Raw genomic sequence first — 19,391 nt, forward strand, 5'->3', positions numbered from 1 at the left:
GAAAGAGTTAAAAGGATTTAACTCCGCGTTTAAAGAGTTAAAGGGAAGTGTTGCTCTTGGCAAAGTACCGAGCTGCAAATCTCCTGGTTGCGTTTGACCCTCTCCATCTCGGGGGTGACAGGAGTGGGGGTCCCTGTCCCCACGCTCTCTTTGTACAACACCTGCACAACAAGAGACCGTCCAAAAGCATCAGCAACTCAAAAATCATTAAATCCAAAATTTCCTGGGGAATGGGAGCTTTCAGACCCCCCACAGCAGCCTCCTGGGAAGTCACACCCTCCTCCCTCTTCCACGGTTGAAATAAGGCATCAAGATTTTATACATAAAAAATCCCCACATAGAAAGGAAAAAGGAAGTTGGAACGGGAACAAAAGAGTTAAAAGTATTTAGAACAACGTAAATATTTGTAAATAATTGCATCAGTGAAGAAGTGGGAGGTCAGTAACGTTGGAAAACACAGTGAGGAACAGAGGATGTGATTATCAGTTGATTACATGGAAGAAAAAGAGGAATTTTGGTGCCGTTTTAACAAAGGTTAAGGATTTTGGTTGAGTGGAGTTAAAGGGAAAACTCCTCCTCCACACAATACCGAGCTCAGGTGCTCCTGGTTGCGTTTGACCCTCTCCAGCTCGGGAGTGACCGGGATTGGGGTGCCCGTGCCCAGCTCCTCCCGGTACAGAACCTGCGGGATAACAGGGCGAGGTCAGGGATGGGGAAAAAGCCGGGACACGGAGCCTTCGCTTGGAGAGAAAGTTTGGGATGGAAGAGAGAAGTGAAATCCTGCTCCAAACCACCGACACTGCTCAGCACCTGGACACAAAACTGAGCAATGAAAGCTGTGAAAGCAGCAAAAAAGTAGCAAATAAAGCAGTTGTGGTTCCTCTCCCAGCACAGCAGATCCCACTGAGCCCGCCCCAGCCAGCCAAGGTTTAGTGCTCGTGTATAAAATGAGGAAAATCAGGGGGAAATTCACTGCATGGAACAACACTGAAGGTGGGACTAAACAAGGAAAATAGGGTGGATTTCTAAGAGATAAAAAAAAAAAAAAGGCTGAGACTAAATAAAGGAAACAAGGTGGATTTTTAAGAGTTAAAAAAAGGACTCTTGGGAATAATTAAGGAAAACAGGGTGGGTTTTTTAAGAGTTAAAAAAAAAGTAATTACAGTCTAAAAGGTGGAATTCAATTACTAAAATGATGTAATTAAAAAAAGGGAATAAGAACAATGTAAGTAATAATTATGGAGGAAAAAAAAACCTGAGAGGGAGCAGGCTATTATTTTTTGGGTAAGTCGATTATAAGGAAACAAGAATATTGTTGTGTGGGTTAAAAAGTATTTTAAAATCGATTAAGAGGGATTTTTTTTTTTTTTTGCTTTTGAAATGAAAAAAATACCGAGCTAAAGTTTTCTTGATTGCGTTTGACCCTCTCAATCTCAGGAGTGACAGGGGTGGGGGTTCCTGTCCCCAGCTCCTCCTTGTACAACACCTGTGGGGCAATGGGGAAAAAACAGAATCAAAGCAGCACCAAAAGCATCAGCCCAGCAGAGAGGGGCTTCTGACACATCCAGGGTTAAAAATCCCTAGAAATAAAAACTAATTTAAAACTCTGATATGGCTGAGGCTGAAGGGAGGTGGATTTAGGTGGGATATTGGGAAAATGCACATATTTATATATTAATTATTATTCATTACATATATATTCCTTATTATTATTTATTTTATGTATTTTATAAATATATAATACATAAAATATATCAATCTATCTATCTATATATATATATATCAATCTATAATTTTATACCTTACACACACATATAATTCCTAGTGCTCTCCTGTTTTCAAGGCTCTTCCCCCACCTTTTCCACACATTCCATCCCTGCCAACACCCCCAGAGCACTGCCAGCATCTCCCTGCAACAATTCCCAAGGGAAAAGGCACCAAATGCAACCCAGGAGGAATCCAGGCACCAAGTGCAGTTGGTTTCCCCATCCCACACCCAGCCCAGCAGGCTCAGGGATCAGAGCTCAGGGCACGGCCACGCAGTTGGGTCAGGCACTGAAGAGCTGACATTTTATACAGGGGAAAACCAGGGGGGGGGGAAGAATCAAGGATTGAAGTGATTAATAAAAGGAAAAGCAGATCAGAAAAAATATGTCAGGAAAAAGATGGGAGGAAGGAATCTAAACTCACCAGTGGGATGGACTGAATCAAAATAAGGCAGTGATTACAAAGGAAAAAGGGCAAAACACAAGGAATGGGATGGTCTTGTGTCAATCAGTTATTCTGGGGTTAAGATTATTTTAAAACAGATTAAAAGGGAAATTCTTTTGGCTTTTGACATTAAAAAAATACCGAGCTAAAGTTTTCTTGATTGCGTTTGACCCTCTCAATCTCAGGAGTGACAGGGGTGGGGGTTCCTGTCCCCAGCTCCTCCTTGTACAACACCTGTGGGGCAACGGGGAAAAAACAGAATCAAAGCAGCACCAAAAGCATCAGCCCAGCAGAGAGCAGCTTCTGACACATCCGGGGTTAAAAATCCCCAGAAATAAAAACTAATTTAAAACTCTGATATGGCCAAGGCTGAAGGGAGGAGGATTTAGGTGGGATATTAGGAAAAAAGTATATATTTATATATTAATTATTATTCATTACATATATATTCATTATTATATATTATTTATTTTATGTATTACAAAATTATATAATACATAAAATATATCAATCTATATATATATATCAATCAATCTATAATTTTATACCTTACACACACATATAATTCCTAGTGCTCTCCTGTTTTCCAAGGCTCTTCCCTCACCTTTCCACACATTCCATCCCTGCCAACACCCCCAGAGCACTGCCAGCATCTCCCTGCAACAATTCCCAAGGGAAAAGGCACCAAATGCAACCCAGGAGGAATCCAGGCACCAAGTGCAGTTGGTTTCCCCATCCCACACCCAGCCCAGCAGGCTCAGGGATCAGAGCTCAGGGCACGGCCACGCAGTTGGGTCAGGCACTGAAGAGCTGACATTTTATACAGGGGAAAACCAGGGGGGGGAAAGAATCAAGGATTGAAGAGATTAATAAAAGGAAAAGCAGATCAGAAAAAATATGTCAGGAAAAAGATGGGAGGAAGGAATCTAAACTCACCAGTGGGATGGACTGAATCAAAATAAGGCAGTGATTACAAAGGAAAAATGGCAAAACACAAGGAATGGGATGGTCTTGTGTCAATCAGTTATTCTGGGGTTAAGATTATTTTAAAATCGATTAAAAGGGAAATTTTTTTGGCTTTTGACATTAAAAAAATACCGAGCTAAAGTTTTCTTGATTGCGTTTGACCCTCTCAATCTCAGGAGTGACAGGGGTGGGGGTTCCTGTCCCCAGCTCCTCCTTGTACAACACCTGTGGGGCAATGGGGAAAAAACAGAATCAAAGCAGCACCAAAAGCATCAGCCCAGCAGAGAGGGGCTTCTGACACATCCGGGGTTAAAAATCCCCAGAAATAAAAACTAATTTAAAACTCTGATATGGCTGAGGCTGAAGGGAGGTGGATTTAGGTGGGATATTGGGAAAATGCACATATTTATATATTAATTATTATTCATTACATATATATTCCTTATTATTATTTATTTTATGTATTTTATAAATATATAATACATAAAATATATCAATCTATCTATCTATCTATATATATCAATCAATCTATAATTTTATACCTTACACACACATATAATTCCTAGTGCTCTCCTGTTTTCAAGGCTCTTCCCCCACCTTTTCCACACATTCCATCCCTGCCAACACCCCCAGAGCACTGCCAGCATCTCCCTGCAACAATTCCCAAGGGAAAAGGCACCAAATGCAACCCAGGAGGAATCCAGGCACCAAGTGCAGTTGGTTTCCCCATCCCACACCCAGCCCAGCAGGCTCAGGGATCAGAGCTCAGGGCACGGCCACGCAGTTGGGTCAGGCACTGAAGAGCTGACATTTTATACAGGGGAAAACCAGGGGGGGGGAAAGAATCAAGGATTGAAGTGATTAATAAAAGGAAAAGCAGATCAGAAAAAATATGTCAGGAAAAAGATGGGAGGAAGGAATCTAAACTCACCAGTGGGATGGACTGAATCAAAATAAGGCAGTGATTACAAAGGAAAAATGGCAAAACACAAGGAATGGGATGGTCTTGTGTCAATCAGTTATTCTGGAGTTAAGATTATTTTAAAAAGATTAAAGGAAATATTTTTGGCTTTTGACATTAAAAAAATACCGAGCTAAAGTTTTCTTGATTGCGTTTGACCCTCTCAATCTCAGGAGTGACAGGGGTGGGGGTTCCTGTCCCCAGCTCCTCCTTGTACAACACCTGTGGGGCAACAGGGCAGTCAAAAAGAGGTAAAACCAGAAAAAAATCTGCATTTTATGAAGGGAATTCACGGAATTTTATGCCCAGTAAATGTACTAGAAAGCAGGAAAAATTAGGGAGCGTAAATCAGTCATTAAATGTGATAAATTCAGAGTAAGGGACTGCTGGGAATACACATCCAACTGCTTGGAGAGGCTGCAGTGGAGGAACAAAGTATTACAGGATGGGAAGTCAGCAAATTTAAGAAAAAAAAGGTTTAAAAATACAAAATAGCTTAAACTTCAGGAAAAAAAATAATGCACATGAAGCAACAAGTGTTAAAATCATAAGAAAAATATTTTCAAACATAAGTATATAAAATAGTGTGCCTAAAAACATAACAGCAGAAAGCGGATTTTTTATAAGTTAATTTGAGAGGATTTAAAGTTTGCAGGTGTTAAATAGCTACAGGGAACTGGGTTTTTTCTGAAAGGATAAAAAGATACCGAGCTAAAGTTCTCCTGGTTGCGTTTGACCCTCTCCATCTCAGGAGTGACAGGAACTGGGGTGCCAACCCCCAGCCCCTCCTTGTACAACACCTGTGGGCAGCAGGGAGTAATAAAATAAAAATAAAATAAAATGAAAGGTAAGGAAAGGAAAGGGAAGGACAGGGAGGAGAGAGAGAAGAGAAATAATTGAATATTGTGAAACGGCAAAGTGTGAAAAATAGAGTTTTTCTAGCCTTGGTCAAAAAAAACCTTAATAAAAATAACCAGGTAATGTTCCTGTCATCCCACCCAGGCCAAAGCTGCTGGAATGTTCCCAGGCTCCTGAAAATTCCCTGGCAAAGGGTTTTCCCTACTCCAGCTCCAGATGTGGCAGCTTTGCCTCAGAGTTCCAGCCAGGCTGAGGGAGCTGCAGGGAGCCCAGGCCAGGGAAGTGCCTGTCACTGTCCCAGGGATTTCTGCCAGAACTGAATTCCTGGTGGGATTGGGGCAGAGTGAACCCAAATGGGTCACAAATGGAAACAGAAATAGAGAACGAAGTGGTGGCACAGTGCTCATCTGAGTGGATGTGCCAGGAGCAGGAATTCCAGACAGGACTTCACTCCTGCAGCAATTTTCCCATCTACACCGAATGTTCCTGATGCTCCCTCACTGCTGTGACCTGGGAATGCCACCCGGGCTCCTCACAAAGACCTTGGGACACAGGAGAGCCCCAGCACAGCAGGAACAGGCAGAGACATCTCACTGCTTCCAACCCAAACCATTCCCTGATCCCCTGACTCGGGAAGGGTTGAGTCCACTTTCCATTGGCAGAGGTGAGCCTGGAGGTGCTGCAAGGGTGGACTCTGCTCCTGAGGAGCAGTGACACCACTCCCACAATTAATATTTCCTTGGGAAGCAAAAGAAGGCCCCGTTCCAGTGCTTTAATTAGTGAGGTTAGAATCTCCCAGCTGTAACAACAGCATAAATGAAATTGAGGGGAAAATGCAAAAATCAGGATCCTGACAGGGCTTTGGTGGTTTGATTAAGGAAGAGTTGCTCACAGCTCACCCAAGGATTGAAGGAATGTGACATGGAAGACTTAAAGGGGGTTGGGTTTGGGTTTGGAAGGGGAGGAAGGTGTGGTTTATCCCTCAGTACCGAGCTAATGTGCTCCTGGTTCCGTCGGACTCGCTCCATCTCCGGCGTCACCGGCGTCGCGGTGCCAGCCCCTAAACCCTCCTTGTACAACACCTGTGAGGGACAACAGCATTGCCACAAAAACCCCACTCAGCACAGGCCAAACCCACCAAATCCCACGTTTATGGGATTATGTTTAGCGTTAGGATCGCTTGGGATTCATGGCACACTCGTTCCAGAGGCAAAGATTAAGGAAGAGGCTGTGGTGGATTATTCTGTCAATAGGTGACTGCAGAGAGGAGAGAAAGGCCCAGGGTAAAACAGACATGGGGAGAAACACCACAGCTCCAAAGGGATGTTCTGCTGCCCAGCTTAGTTCAGGAAATGCCAGTATTATTTTCAGGCAGGTTTGCTCTTAGAAGAAAAGCACATCAAGGTGTAAATCCCCCAAAAGCACAAACAGTGGAAGATCAATGAGTTAAAATCCTGCCAGGGCAAAGCCAGGACTAAACCCCTGAGGAAGAACAAGGTTAGGATGTTATGAGCACAGGATTATAACAACACAGATGTTGTTATAACTCCTCCAAGGTGTAAATACCGAGCTAATCTGCTCCTGGTTGCGTTTGACTCGCTCCATTTCTGGGGTCACAGGCGTGGGGGTGCCTGTGCCCAGCTCCTCCTTGTACAACACCTGTGGGACACAAGCACCAGCGGGGTGAGACCACCTTTGGAGACACCTCTGACCTGTTTCCTGGGATTACAAACTGGGATTATACAGAAATAAGGACACAGTTCACGTTACTCAGTGTCTTTATCAGCACAGTCACCAGCTCAGAGTAATTTGCCTTCAATGTGTCTTCATTTAAAGGACACAAATATTCCCCTGACCCAACCTGGAGAGGGGCATTTTAATTTTTATCTTAGTTTAGGAAATATAACAGAATTACTTTTCAGGCAGTCAGCATTTCTTTATGGAATTAATAAACAGTTTAACCTTTTCTGCAATTATTCAACACACAAAGACTTCATTGTGGGCTTTATTCATTTTCATTTCTGTTTGTTTGCACCACTGCTTTACTTTGGGTTAAATGTCTAGGAAACAAAACCAACTGAGTATCAGCACTCATGTTATGAGGTTTAATTCAACCTGTAATGATTTGATTTTCAAAAAATTGTATTTTTCATGCAAGCAGATGCTTATGGAATAACCCCAACCATGTGGGAACAGAACAGCTGACAAGTGCACTCACAGCTCTCATTGCAAATAGTAAAATCCTTGTACCAAAACAAACCAACAACAAAAAAATTTCACTGCTTGATGTCATTGAAACAAATACAAAAATAAAGCAATCACAGCAAGGGAAAAGAACCTATGGAAAAGGCCAGAAAAAATGAGGAATCATTTTGAAAAACAACTCAGTTGTGCAAAAGTGAGCTGTGAAACACAAGTAAAATTGACTTGACTGGACAGGGGAAGGTTTTGTTTTCCCTTATAACTGCCACACAAAAAGGCTCCAATTGTTGTGGGCTTTTTCCACAAAGTTCTGTCTCCCTGATCCTTTCTTCCCCAGACAAACTTTAACACATAACCTGGGTAATTCTAGTTTCTAGCTCTGTGTTTAGAAACGGCCACAGAAGGAACACAGGCAGTGACCAATGGGGATAATTCCTGTAAAATGCAGGTATTTCGATTTCCTGCTGCTGGCCACAGGGATTTGGGAGAGCTGGTGCCTTCCCAACAATAAAAGGCTGGAGCAGGGCTGTGGATGGGGCAGGAGCAGGGACATTACCGAGCTGATGTGCTTCTGGGTCTCCTTGACGCGCTTCACCTCCGGCAGGTCGGGAATGGGAGTTCCTTTCCCAATGCTCTCCTTGTACTTCACCTGCAAGGGCACAGGAATTAGGGAAAGGAAAGGATTGACAGGAAAGCATTCCATGGTGCATAAAGAGCTTTATCCTGATCTCGTGCAGAGGGGAAGTTTAAAGGATCTCATGGAATTCAACACCTTCCCCTCACCTTCCCAAGGAATCTGGGACAAGGCAACTTCAGCTGTTGAGTCACTGGGAATGGCACTGAAAGGGGTTTATAAAACCAGGTAAACTCCTTAGAACCTGATACTATTTGGCCTTTCTACCAACCAAAGGAGAATTTGGGATCTGTGAGAATCCCTCATATTTAACAAGGGTGAGAATCATCTCACAGCATTTCAGCAGTGATCAAAGCATTTCTGCTTTGGGTAACAACAAAAAAAGCCTTTCACAAGAACATATTTAACATATTGAACACATTCTGCATGAACAAACTGGCTGCAGAGTTAGTGCCTGACACTAAATGACAACAGCATTCAAAAAAAGCATGGAGGAGGTTTAGGAGCTTCAAAATAAAATTAATAAGTAAAATTATTCCAATTTTAGAGTACTGTGACCTTTTAGATAACACCAAAGTTTGCCAGGACAAAACAAACTAGAAAACCATCACCAGAAAATTCAGTCTGAGCAGAGTAAAACACTTTTTCCTGGGAGATGGTCCCACCCTGGAACAGGTGGTGGAATCTTCATCATGTGGAATACTCAACTCATCCTAAAGCTGAGCCCCAGGGTTGAAATAGATATTTCAACACATCCCTCTCAACATAAATGGGTTTTTTTCCTGTCCAAACTGTATCTGGGATGAGCTCAAAATGACAGCAAGAGCTTCCACGGTTTAGAAATGGGTTGTAAGTAAGAAATGGGATGTTAATCATTAGAGAGGTTGCTGTTAAAGTAACGAGGATGGGCAAAAACTTTCAGAAAGTCACCCTTAACTGGGTGGGTTATTGCCAAACCACTGTTAGCAAGATGTAAAGAAAAGAAAAAATATTTTAAAAAAGTATTATTTCAAGTTGAATTAGCAGTGGTAGAGTGAGTATCAAAAACCAATTCTTGTGTACCGAGCTGATATTATCCTGGGTTCGTTTAACCCTCTGCATCTCTGGGGTCTTTTCAATTGTAGTTCCAGTTCCAATATCTTCTTTATACAAAATCTTAACATTTAGAATGAAGACAACAAGGTTAAGCATCCAAAACACAACATTCTTGCTCCCAGACACTGAATTTGGACACAACAGAGCAGCTGAGAGCCAGAGGATCCACTCTGGTCACTGCCTCTCTGAAGATGTCCAAAGTGAGCACCATTTGTGGAAAAAAAAAAAAGCTGATTTTTTTTATATTTAATGCATTTTAAGTAGAAAATTATTTCTACAATAAGTCAAATTATCAAATATATTTCAGTGGGATATTCCTGGGATAGTGGAAGGAGTCCCTGCCCATGGCAGGATGGAAGAGGACAAGCTTTAGGTCCCTTCCAACCATTCCATGATTCCATAATCAAAACACTTGGGGGCTAATTTTAGGATTGAAGGTTATTATTTGCTCTAATTCGATTTATACAAAGATTTTCCACTTTGTACTTTGCTAATGGTGCTGGAGGCAAAATGCCACAGGAGACCTGAGGCATTTTGTGGCAACAGGAACTGGGCAACGACTCAGGCACACAGAGCACGAGGAGGGACAGGGAGGGACTGGCATGGGAACAGCACAAAGGAAAAGGGACAATAATGATATTAATTTAATGACAGGAGGGATTAACTCTATCACAGCTGTGCCTGTGAAAGAAGCCAATCACCCCACAAAAACAGCAGGGAAAAGCACCTTGTAAAGCCCAGCTAAATCTACTGTTATCTGTAGGAGAAGCACCAAAAAATTGTAATTTTATTGAAGATATTAAACTCTGTTTTTTGGGCTGAGAAGTGAAGACAGAGGTGACCATACCGAGCTGAAATTCTTCTGGTTCTCCTTCACCCTCAGAATTTCTGGGGTGTCCTGTACCACTGTGACCTTTCCTTTACTGTTCTGTAGGTCTGATTGATATTGAAGCTGTGAAAAGGGAAAATGTCAGATGTTAACTTTGTGCTGTACAAATTCACTCAGTTTCCTTTGAAGACAAAAAATATATCTATTTTTTTTTAATTTTCTGTACTTACCATGCTGAAGTTCTTCTGATTCTCTCGGACCCGCTGCATTTCTGGTGTGTCAGCCACAGGCACATAGTAGGGCATGTCCTTCTCTGCATCTTCCTTGTATTTTTTCTGATGGAAAAGCCCAAATGGATTAAAAATAGAAAACACAAAACCAGCAATAAACAAACTAGAGTTATTGCTTGTTGAACAGTGCCCATCTTTGTGGAGATGTGAGTTCTCTGTCTGATACAAACTGAGATTACGCCTGTGTGCAAGGTTTATTTTAGACAGCAGGTTATTTAGGAGTAGGAAATTAAGAAGAATCTGCTTAAAAAAGAATTAGCTTTGCAAAGCAAGAGAAATTATTGTGTCACTTGGTACAGTAGTAAAATTAATTTGATTATTGCCATAGAATTCCAGAGCTCTGGAGAGGTTTGTTCCCTGGTGCCTCCTGAACGTTGTGAGAGGTGGTTATTTGGGTGCTCAGTTAGTATTTCCTGGATTCCCACAGGAGCAGGATTAATTGCTTCACTAAAGATACCTGGCTGGAAAGGTTCTTGACCTGCTGGGCATGAATAATCTCTGGAGTATCAACAACACTGGTGTAGTTGGCTTTCTCCATTTCTGCCAATTGTTTGTATTTGATCTGTTGGGCAAAGCTCACGTTTAGGTGCCTCGATCATCTCTGCACAACAACTTGCACTGGGTTGAACCAGAAAAATCTCCATTTTCCTTTCAAAAGAGCTCAGGGAGTCGGGGGGTGCCACAGACCTGGCTGGCGATGTCGGTGGCGTTCTTGGCCCTCACAAAATCCGGCGTCTCCAGGGCCAGCTCGCTCAGGCCCTTCCCGCGGATCTCCAGCTCCAAGGCTTTCTTGTACTCCTTCTGCAGGGGAACACAGCGATGGATCACAGCAAAGGGGTGCAACAGCTCCAGATTCACAGCCACAAACCAGGAATAGTTCCAGTCCCAAAGCAGGAACAGCGCCAGTCCCAAAGCAGGGATAGTACCAACTCTAAACTAGGAACAGTGCCAGTCCCAAACCAGGAACAGTGCCAGTCCCAAAGCAGGGATACCTCTAATATCAACTCATAATTATGCACACAAATTATATAATTCCAGATTATTTCAATGTGTGCTTCATGATTAAAATCTTGGTTTAGACCCTTGACTAATTAACTAATGAGTCCCCTGAGTGACTGTTGATCCCAGCTCCTGCTTTCCATCTGAATTCCTGACAGTGACTGTAAACACAGGAAAGAGCTCACTTCAAAGTCCACTTTGGTCCTTAGCCCCTCATCCGTGTTCTTTTCTTCCCTCTACTCAAGAATTTCTAGGGAATGATGAAGTTCACACCAGTGGAAGGGCAGGGATGGATGGAATACAGGGAAGGAATTCCTGGCTGGGAGGGTGGGCAGGCCCTGGCACAGGGTGCCCAGAGAAGCTGTGGCTGCCCCTGGATCCCTGGCAGTGTCCCAGGCCAGGTGGGACAGGGCATGGAGCAGCCTGGGACAGTGGGAGGTGTCCCTGCCCATGGCAGTTGGAGGCTGTTCCATCCACTCAGGCACTTCCCAAGCAGCTCTTCCATACCTCGTTCAGGATCTGAGTTGCATTCTTGGCTCTCAGCATGTCTGGAGTCTCCTCTAAGGCTGTCAGTCCCTTCCCTTTGACTCCTTCCTCCAGATCCTTCCTGTACTCTTTCTGCAGGAGAAGGAGAAAGAAAAACACTGCAAAGCAAGACCAGAGGGAGTTTTACACTCTACCAACTTTGTTGCAAAAAAATTAATGAAAAAAAAATTCCAAAATCTCCAAAAGAAAAAAAAAAAAAAAGAAAGACATTTGGAAAACAAAAAAGAATATTGTAGAGGGTTATAGAAGAACTACTCCAACAGAAGACAGGGATTATTGTGGAAGAGAAATTGGCAAGGCACACACATATGGACCAGTTAGGCTGAGAGAAGTCAGAGAGGGGCAGGAAATGGGAATACAGTTAAAGGACAAGGAAGAAATGTCCATGGCAAATTAGCTGACAGCACAAAATCCAAGTAAACATGCTCAGTGTGCATGGGGAGGAGAGTGGGGAAGAAGAACTGCTGCTGGGAATGCTGCAGGTGCTGAAGGAGGCAGAGGAAAGAAGCCCAGAGGAGCTGGTACCTCGCTCGCTATTTTGGTGGCGTATTTGACATGTAAGAGGGATGGTGTGACCTCCAGGCCAGTGAGATTCCTGCCCTTCATGGACTCTTCAAAGTCCTTCTTATATTCTTTCTAAAGAGAGCAAGAAGAAGAAGAAAAAAAAGTAAACCAGCAAATACTTCTTACAATATTTTCATTATGTGCAAAGATGGGAGGGTATCAATGCCACTGGGTACAGCTGAGGCTAAATGGGCACCTAAACCCTGTTCCCACTAAAACCTGTGAAGCAGCTCACTGCTTTCCATGGAAACAGGACTTGATCCTGCCTCTGGTTTTTATTTTTCTACTCATTTGTCTATGTAGAGAAAATATTCAAAAGGTACCACAAGGACTAACGGCCTTACTCAGCTGCTTTGCAGCCTCCATCTGGGCCAGAGCAGGATTAAACTTCAAATAAACACAAAAAAACTGCTCATGAAAAGAGAATGACAGGTTGGGGAGAACCTGTGACAGCAGAGACATGCAGGGAATAAAAGAGTTTCTGAAAAATGGAGTTTTGAGGTGAAAAAAAAGAAGCAGGGCACTTTCTCTGTCCTGTGATATCACACAAACACTGTCACGTCGTAAAAGTTTAAGTGAAATGAGTTTTGTACCACATTTCTTATTCAAGGACTTGTTTAAGCTTCATTCACTGAGAGCTGATAAAAATTACAGATAATTTCTGACTCATTTCTTGACAGGAAGGTGTCATGAATGTTCAATGTAGCATTTAACAACCATCATAAAGAAATCTGATCTATTTTTTCAGTCTATCAGCGTACACAAGGTGCAAGTAGAATTGCCTGTTAAATCCCTATTACAGTTTAGGTATAAAAAAGATATTTTCAAGCTTTTCAGCTTATCAGTGCTGATGTTACCTCGCTCTGCATGAGCTGAGACTCCTTTGCAGTCAGGTATGTGGGAGTTTCAAAGTCCAACATGGGTTTTCCTTTTTCCTTCTCATACTTTTCTCTGTATTTCACCTGAGAAGAAAAGATAAAAAGTCATGCTCCTAAATAATCAAAGACCTAATTAATTGAGCAGTATGTGCCTACTATCAACAGTTCTGTGATAAAAGCTAATGTCTAATAGAGTTTGCCTTCCTGAAATTTGTATTATTGACCAGAAAATGTAAAATTTGGTGTCCAGGAAGTAAAATGTCCATGAGGATGAAGAGATTCCTGCTTCAAGTTCTATTATCCAGATTTTCAGAGTGCTGAATGAGGTAATGCTGTGGCTGTGGCCAAGTCAGAGCCTGATTCCAAACTGGAGCAACAAGGACTGACTTAAAAATTAATTACAACCTCATTAACAACAACCTGATTAACAACCATTTCCTTACAGTCCTTTGCTATGTGACCTTTTTGCCTTTCCATACCTTGAACATCCCTGGAAATGTCCAAGGCCAGGTTGGAGCAACCTGGGATAGTGGGAGGTGTCCCTGCCCATGGCAGGGGTGGGACTGGATAATCCTTAATGTCCCCAAACCATTCTGGAATTCCACACCAACTACCAGAACAACCAGCCATAATTTCTAGCTGTGTTCTAGCCATAATTTCTCTCTTGCTTTACAGCCAGCAAGCACTTGGAACAGAGAGGATCAGAGTCTAAATCACACTATGAATTTCTCTGGAGGGATTCACTGTTTTGTTCCAGAGGGAAAAACTCCAGGCATGTTTAAAAGCAGCAGGAAGTGCTGTTTTGGATAAAGCCTTTTTGGATGCAGGAAAGGACAGCAGAGCTCTCCTTTGGATCACTGGAATGGATGAAGCAGTTGGAAATACACTGTCAGCAACAACCCTAATTCCTTCACTTGCCAGTTTCTGTGACTTCCAGGTCCTTTTTCCTCTAGACAAAAATCCCCCTGATAAATGTATCATCCTGTGCAAAAAGATCCTTGTGCAGCAGAGGTGAGCAACAGGGATTGACTCTGGAATGAAGGAATCACACTGAGATCTTATCTGTGTATTTTATGTGTTCTGAACTTGGACATGTGCAGGTGTTTCTCCCTGGATCCTTACCCAGGTGTGCAGCATTGGTGGGGCAGAGAAGCACAGGGACTGTCACAGCCTGGAGGATTTACTGGGAGGATTTAGATGGAATTTGGTGCTCAGTGAGTTGGGATAATGACAAACACACATCCAACTTACGTGGCTCTGGAGTTCTGAGGCCTCCCTGAAGTGAACCTGTTCAAGATTATCTGGCACCACATGGTAGTGACCCTTACTCTTCTCATATTGCTTCTTGTACTGGTACTGAAGGGAAGGTGTCAAAAATTATCTCAATCAAAAAAAAAAATCCCTCAGCAAATTTACTTCTTAGGTCCAATCAAAGCAACACTTCAATGGAACATCAAAGAGAAATTAGAAATGCAAGAAGTAAAACAAAAACCAAGAAGTTTAGAACTGATAATGGGGGTTAAAGATGTGGAGGAATAGTTATCTTTTTTATGGTCATTTGGATTGCAAGAAAGGTTTTGTAAAAACCAGGATTAAAAGAAAAAAAAAAAAGAGAAGAGAGAAAACACGGTGGGTAATGAAAAGGCTGTACCAGGCAATAAAGGGTTTTGCTTTTTCTCATTATCAATTACTTTGTTAGGCACAATTATGTGGATTTACAATAGGGGAGTGTTAAGCATGAAGTAAAAAAAAAAACCAGATAAAAATAAAACATTTAAATACAGTAATCAGTAAAGAAAAAAGGAAAAAATAAAAAGAAGTATTTGTTAGTGTAGTGCAATCAGTTAAAATGGGATCAAGAATCAATCCAGTAAAAATGATCAGTGTTTAAAATATTAGCAGTTGTACAGGTGATGAAGATTTCCCTCCCCAGAGCACAAACGTGGGGACACCACTGGTTAAGGAGGAGTCATTAGGAAATGGAGGAAGAGGTCACTACCAGGTGATGCCCATGAAGGGAGCAGCTGTTACAGGAGGAGGAGTTAGCAGAGAATTCCCAAGGGAATTCCCACCCGTGGGAGCTGTGGGATCACTCTGAGCTTACAGCGCTGGCGAGCTGGCTCGTGCTCAGCACGTGGTTCATGAGCAGCGACTCCTTCATGTCCGTGACGGGCTTGTGCAGCTTCTTCAGGTCTGCCTTGTACTTCACCTGCAGGCACAGGGGCCAAACCCCATCAGGAGAGGGCCCTGCTGGTCCAGCCTGGGCTGGGAGAGCTTCCAACAACACAAAGGAGGGATTTGGGAAGGCGGATTGGGATTTCCCCCCAGGAAAAGCAACCGCGAACGTACCTCGCTGGCCATGTTGTGGGCATCCTTCAGGGTCTTGTAGATTTTGGCCTCCTTCAAATCATACTTTGGCTTTTTACCCATCTCTTTGGCAAAGTTCTCCTTGTATTTCACCTAAACAGAGAACAGCCAGGTGCCACAGCTGCCGTGCAGGACTCACCTGTTTGGCTGCAGCACCCCCTGTTCCACTGGAGCTGATTAGGAGAAGAACAAAAGTGCAGGAACTCGAAGGTGTCCACTGGAATAAAGACCATTTTAAAAAGACCTGACACAGAAAGAGAATTGACATCTATTTGATATTTACAAGATACCACTTGTGATTTTTCTTCCAGTTACATCTCCTCACTGTAAAAATAAAAGAGCCAGGAGAATCGTGTGGCCAAAATTGTAACCCTTGGAGGTGAAAAATTCTTCACTTGATGGGAACAGTCCATTGATTTAAGATGTTTCACAAAGAGATAAAAACAGTGACAGGTATAATAAGAGTAAAATACAAGAAAATTATATCTTATATAATTAGAATATTATATATAACATTAATATAGAATATATTTTATAAAATAATATAAGAGCATATGAAAGAGTGTTTAAAAGAATTTTTTACATACTTCTTGGAGAAATAAGAGCTTTAAAAACCTCAAGACTTCAGAGCACTGAAGATTTCAGTACATTGTTATGCACACAGTATGTTCTGACTGGATTAGGGATAAAGGAGGACAGTAATGATCACAAACAGAACAGTGACACAATTAATTACTAACAATAAATAATTAATTCGATTCTGCAAGAGGTTTAGTAACACCTCCAAACCACATCAGCTTCAGCCAGGTAAAACATAGCAGTGTGAGCCATCAGAATCCAGCAGATCCAGGCTGGAAGCATGGAAATGTTGAAAGGAATGAAATCCATGAAAAATTAAAAGCAAGCAAGCCAGACAGACAAAATCCAACTAAAAAACTCAACTGGATAAACAAAGTGGACGTGATGCTTTACAAAGTTTATGAGAAGAGATGTCCAAGAGAAGAAAACAACAGTTAAAGATGATGCTGACCATTCTTTGCTCCCTCAGTGCCCCTCCAGCAGCTCATTTCCTCTCAGAACCAAAATCATCTCAGCAAAGAACGTTTAAAAGACTCAGAGTGGCAAAAGAATGGAAAACCAGGATCTCATCATTGAATGGGAATAAACAGAATTTCTTCTTTTTCCTGTAGATCAGTTTAAGAATCCTTGGTTCCCCTGAGGAGATCCTTGGTTTTCCTGCAGACACCGTGGTGGACATTCAAACATTCAAACGTGGCAGCAGACACAGCCAGACACGGAAAAACCAAAATCCTCCTTTTTTTCACTTGGAAATACATGTGTAAAACTGAAATGGCACAGACCTGTCTGCTGCCACTTCCAAATGGGCAATCCAGGCTCTGGTTTTCTATTTTCCAAAGGTTTTGATGTGGGAAGAAGTCTAAGAACCAAAGAGCCCTCAAACCAGTCCAGTTTGCACTTCTCAGTGGGACTGATTCAGTCATAGTCTGCTCTTCCATTATGAAATTCCAGCCAATAAAATAGTTTCATTAAAGTTTAAATGAAGTTTTAATAGAATAGCTAGAAGAGTTAAAATGAAGTTCTGGTGACTGTTTACTGAAAATTACCAGCACCACTGCTCAGGCTGGTCATACACATTTATTTATATATATATCCAGGGTTTTTTTGCATTTTTAGACAATAAATGCTCAAATTTGACGGTTTTTTGGGTGAAAAAGGTGAGTTTTCACATTAGGTGAGTGCACTAGAAACTTCCATTAAAAAACTTGGAAGCTCCAAAACCATTATGAAGGACAGAACAACATTTCAAGTTTCACATGGTGCTACAGAATTGCAAGATAATTATGCAAGCAAGAGACAGATACACAACGATGGCATTAATGTCACTTAATTAAAATTCTCTTACATGACTACTTAGCATATTTGCTTTCTTAAAGGTTCTCATCCAGGGTGTGTCATAGGAAGCAGCTCCATGGCCTCTCATGTGTTGTTTGAGGTACTCTGCCTACAACCAGCAGCAAGAAAGCAAGGTCAGAAAGGCAAAAATCCAGAATTCAAACAGGAAGGGGAGACAAAGAACCAAGAGGGATTGAGGTCCTGCCACAAGATCCTTTTAAAGACAAAGTAGAAAGAAAGTGGCTGAAAGAAACCGAGTGTCCATTCAAAGGATGGAAAATAAGAGTCAGGTAAAGGCTGGTTCTGGTAAAGCCAGTACCCAAAAGGGCTAAAAAAGAGCAGGACAAACACTTCAGCATTTAAAAGATCTTGTCACAACATCATTTGAAGAAGATTTTATACTTCCATTAATAACACTGGAAAAGTTTAACAAAGAAATACCTTGTACTGGTATTTAATTTTTATTTTAAAGCCTTCCCTTCCTTTCCCTTTTCCCCTACTCTGGCAATAATTTCAGTTATAACAGCGACATTATAAGTTAATTTTATTTCTCATTTCTCTCATTGCTTTGAAGTTTCACCAACTTTTCATTTTGCCCTTACCTGGCTGGTCAGTTTGGACACCTCCTTGGCCAGCTCAATGTCTGGACGCCCCAGCATGGTCACACCCACACCTGCTGCTCCACGCTTCTTATATTCAATCTAATAAAAGAAATAAATCCTTTGGCAGTGAGGAAATCCTCTTTTAATTATTCTACTGGATTTTGTAGTGAAATTAATGCTAAAGGATTATCCAGAGGACTTGAAAACACTCACATTGCTGATTAACTTGGCAGCCTGAGTTGCTTTCTTAATATCTGGTCGATCTGCTATGGGTGTGTAGTGGAGCTTGGACTTGGCATCCTTCTTGTATTCAATCTAACCCATGGAAAAAGACAGAGGAAAGAAAATTAATGAGGTTTATTCATGGGGAATACACAGTAAAGGACACAGCAACGTTGCTGAGAAAGTGCATGGGTTTATTTTGGAAATAAATTCACAAGGAATGGATCTGGGAATCTGGTTTTGCAAGTTGTCTACAAGTGAAGAAATAAATGTGCGAAATTCTGTCTGTGTCTGAAGGGATGAAAAAAATTATTAGATGTGATTTGCACCACATTACTTGAAATGCTACCATGGGATTGAAGCACAAATCCTTTATTTTAGTGCATTTTTATATTTGTAAATACTTGTACCTTCATCTTTCAAAATTACACCTGAACATGGAGGCTGGGAGGAAATTCAGAAATCCATAAAGTTGGGTTTTTCCACCTGAATTTGCTTACATAACCTACAAAATTATTGGAAAAAGAAGGCGAACTTACTGTACTCTGGTTTTTAGCTACTTCCATGGCATGTTTCACCTCAGGAGGCTCCAGCATGACAGAATAATTGGATTTGCCTTTTTCCTTCACAAACTTCTTTTTGTAGTTTGTCTGTCAAGAGCAGAAAGGGCCACATGTGAGTTTTTAATGTCACATGGAGGAAAATGCTACAGAAACTTAGAAAAAGCTCCCTGAGACTGCTGTAGCTGGATAAAGAGGAATCACCTCATTCCCAAAAGTGGCTGCAGTTTTTGGAGCTCAGGTTGCCAAAGCTTATCTTATCTTTGGAGATGATGAGCTGGGTCTGAACTCACCTCGCTGACGTTCTTGGTCACCTCCTTCACATGGACGGTGTCCCGCGTCTCGGGCAGGGTTGTGAAAGAGCCATGGGGCAGCTGCTTCTTGCTCTGCGCTTTGTACTTGTTCTGCAAGCACAGGGGAAAACCAGGTAAAACCCAGCAGTTCAAGGATGGAAGGAAATGAAATTAATAAATAATTGCTGATGTTTTACCTCAGACACCAGAGAGCTGACATTCTTAGCCAGCAGGATCTGAGGGGTGTCTGGAACAACGTGGTAGGTCCCTCGGGCTTTGTTGTGCTTCTCTTTGTATTTTATCTAGCAGGAAGGAAAGATCTCAGTTTAAATAATGAGCATTTTGTCTTCTGACAGGTTAAAAAATAATTACTACAGTTGTGTCTGGTTTTTAGTGCAAA

At 41.9% G+C, this 19,391-nt stretch overlaps 1 protein-coding gene across 18 annotated transcripts in view; it reads right to left on the reverse strand.

Annotated features, from left to right (window-relative positions):
- The window catches only part of NEB (nebulin), a 99,509-nt gene that overhangs the window by 6,849 nt on the left and 73,269 nt on the right, over positions 1 to 19,391 (reverse strand). For 4 of the 18 annotated variants that reach the window (XM_082285245.1, XM_082285255.1, XM_082285256.1 and 1 more), the window contains exons 124-145: positions 19,189 to 19,293; positions 18,992 to 19,102; positions 18,678 to 18,788; positions 18,130 to 18,231; positions 17,917 to 18,015; positions 15,383 to 15,493; positions 15,138 to 15,242; positions 14,285 to 14,389; positions 13,013 to 13,117; positions 12,117 to 12,227; positions 11,553 to 11,663; positions 10,734 to 10,847; positions 10,504 to 10,608; positions 9,987 to 10,091; positions 9,775 to 9,879; positions 8,895 to 8,987; positions 7,755 to 7,847; positions 6,563 to 6,655; positions 5,986 to 6,078; positions 4,846 to 4,938; positions 590 to 682; positions 69 to 161 (exon numbers count right to left, since the gene is read on the reverse strand). In XM_082285245.1, the coding sequence (XP_082141371.1) occupies positions 69 to 161; positions 590 to 682; positions 4,846 to 4,938; positions 5,986 to 6,078; positions 6,563 to 6,655; positions 7,755 to 7,847; positions 8,895 to 8,987; positions 9,775 to 9,879; positions 9,987 to 10,091; positions 10,504 to 10,608; positions 10,734 to 10,847; positions 11,553 to 11,663; positions 12,117 to 12,227; positions 13,013 to 13,117; positions 14,285 to 14,389; positions 15,138 to 15,242; positions 15,383 to 15,493; positions 17,917 to 18,015; positions 18,130 to 18,231; positions 18,678 to 18,788; positions 18,992 to 19,102; positions 19,189 to 19,293 (2,256 nt within the window). Of the gene's footprint in view, positions 1 to 68; positions 162 to 589; positions 683 to 1,412; positions 4,361 to 4,845; positions 4,939 to 5,985; positions 6,079 to 6,562; positions 6,656 to 7,754; positions 7,848 to 8,894; positions 8,988 to 9,774; positions 9,880 to 9,986; positions 10,092 to 10,503; positions 10,609 to 10,733; positions 10,848 to 11,552; positions 11,664 to 12,116; positions 12,228 to 13,012; positions 13,118 to 14,284; positions 14,390 to 15,137; positions 15,243 to 15,382; positions 15,494 to 17,916; positions 18,016 to 18,129; positions 18,232 to 18,677; positions 18,789 to 18,991; positions 19,103 to 19,188; positions 19,294 to 19,391 lie in introns of those variants that run through there. The other 14 variants (XM_082285258.1, XM_082285259.1, XM_082285257.1 and 11 more) reach the window with 14 other exon arrangements.

This window comes from Coloeus monedula (assembly GCF_965178545.1).
Source record: "Coloeus monedula genome assembly, chromosome: 7".
NCBI classification, from domain to species: domain Eukaryota; kingdom Metazoa; phylum Chordata; class Aves; order Passeriformes; family Corvidae; genus Coloeus; species Coloeus monedula.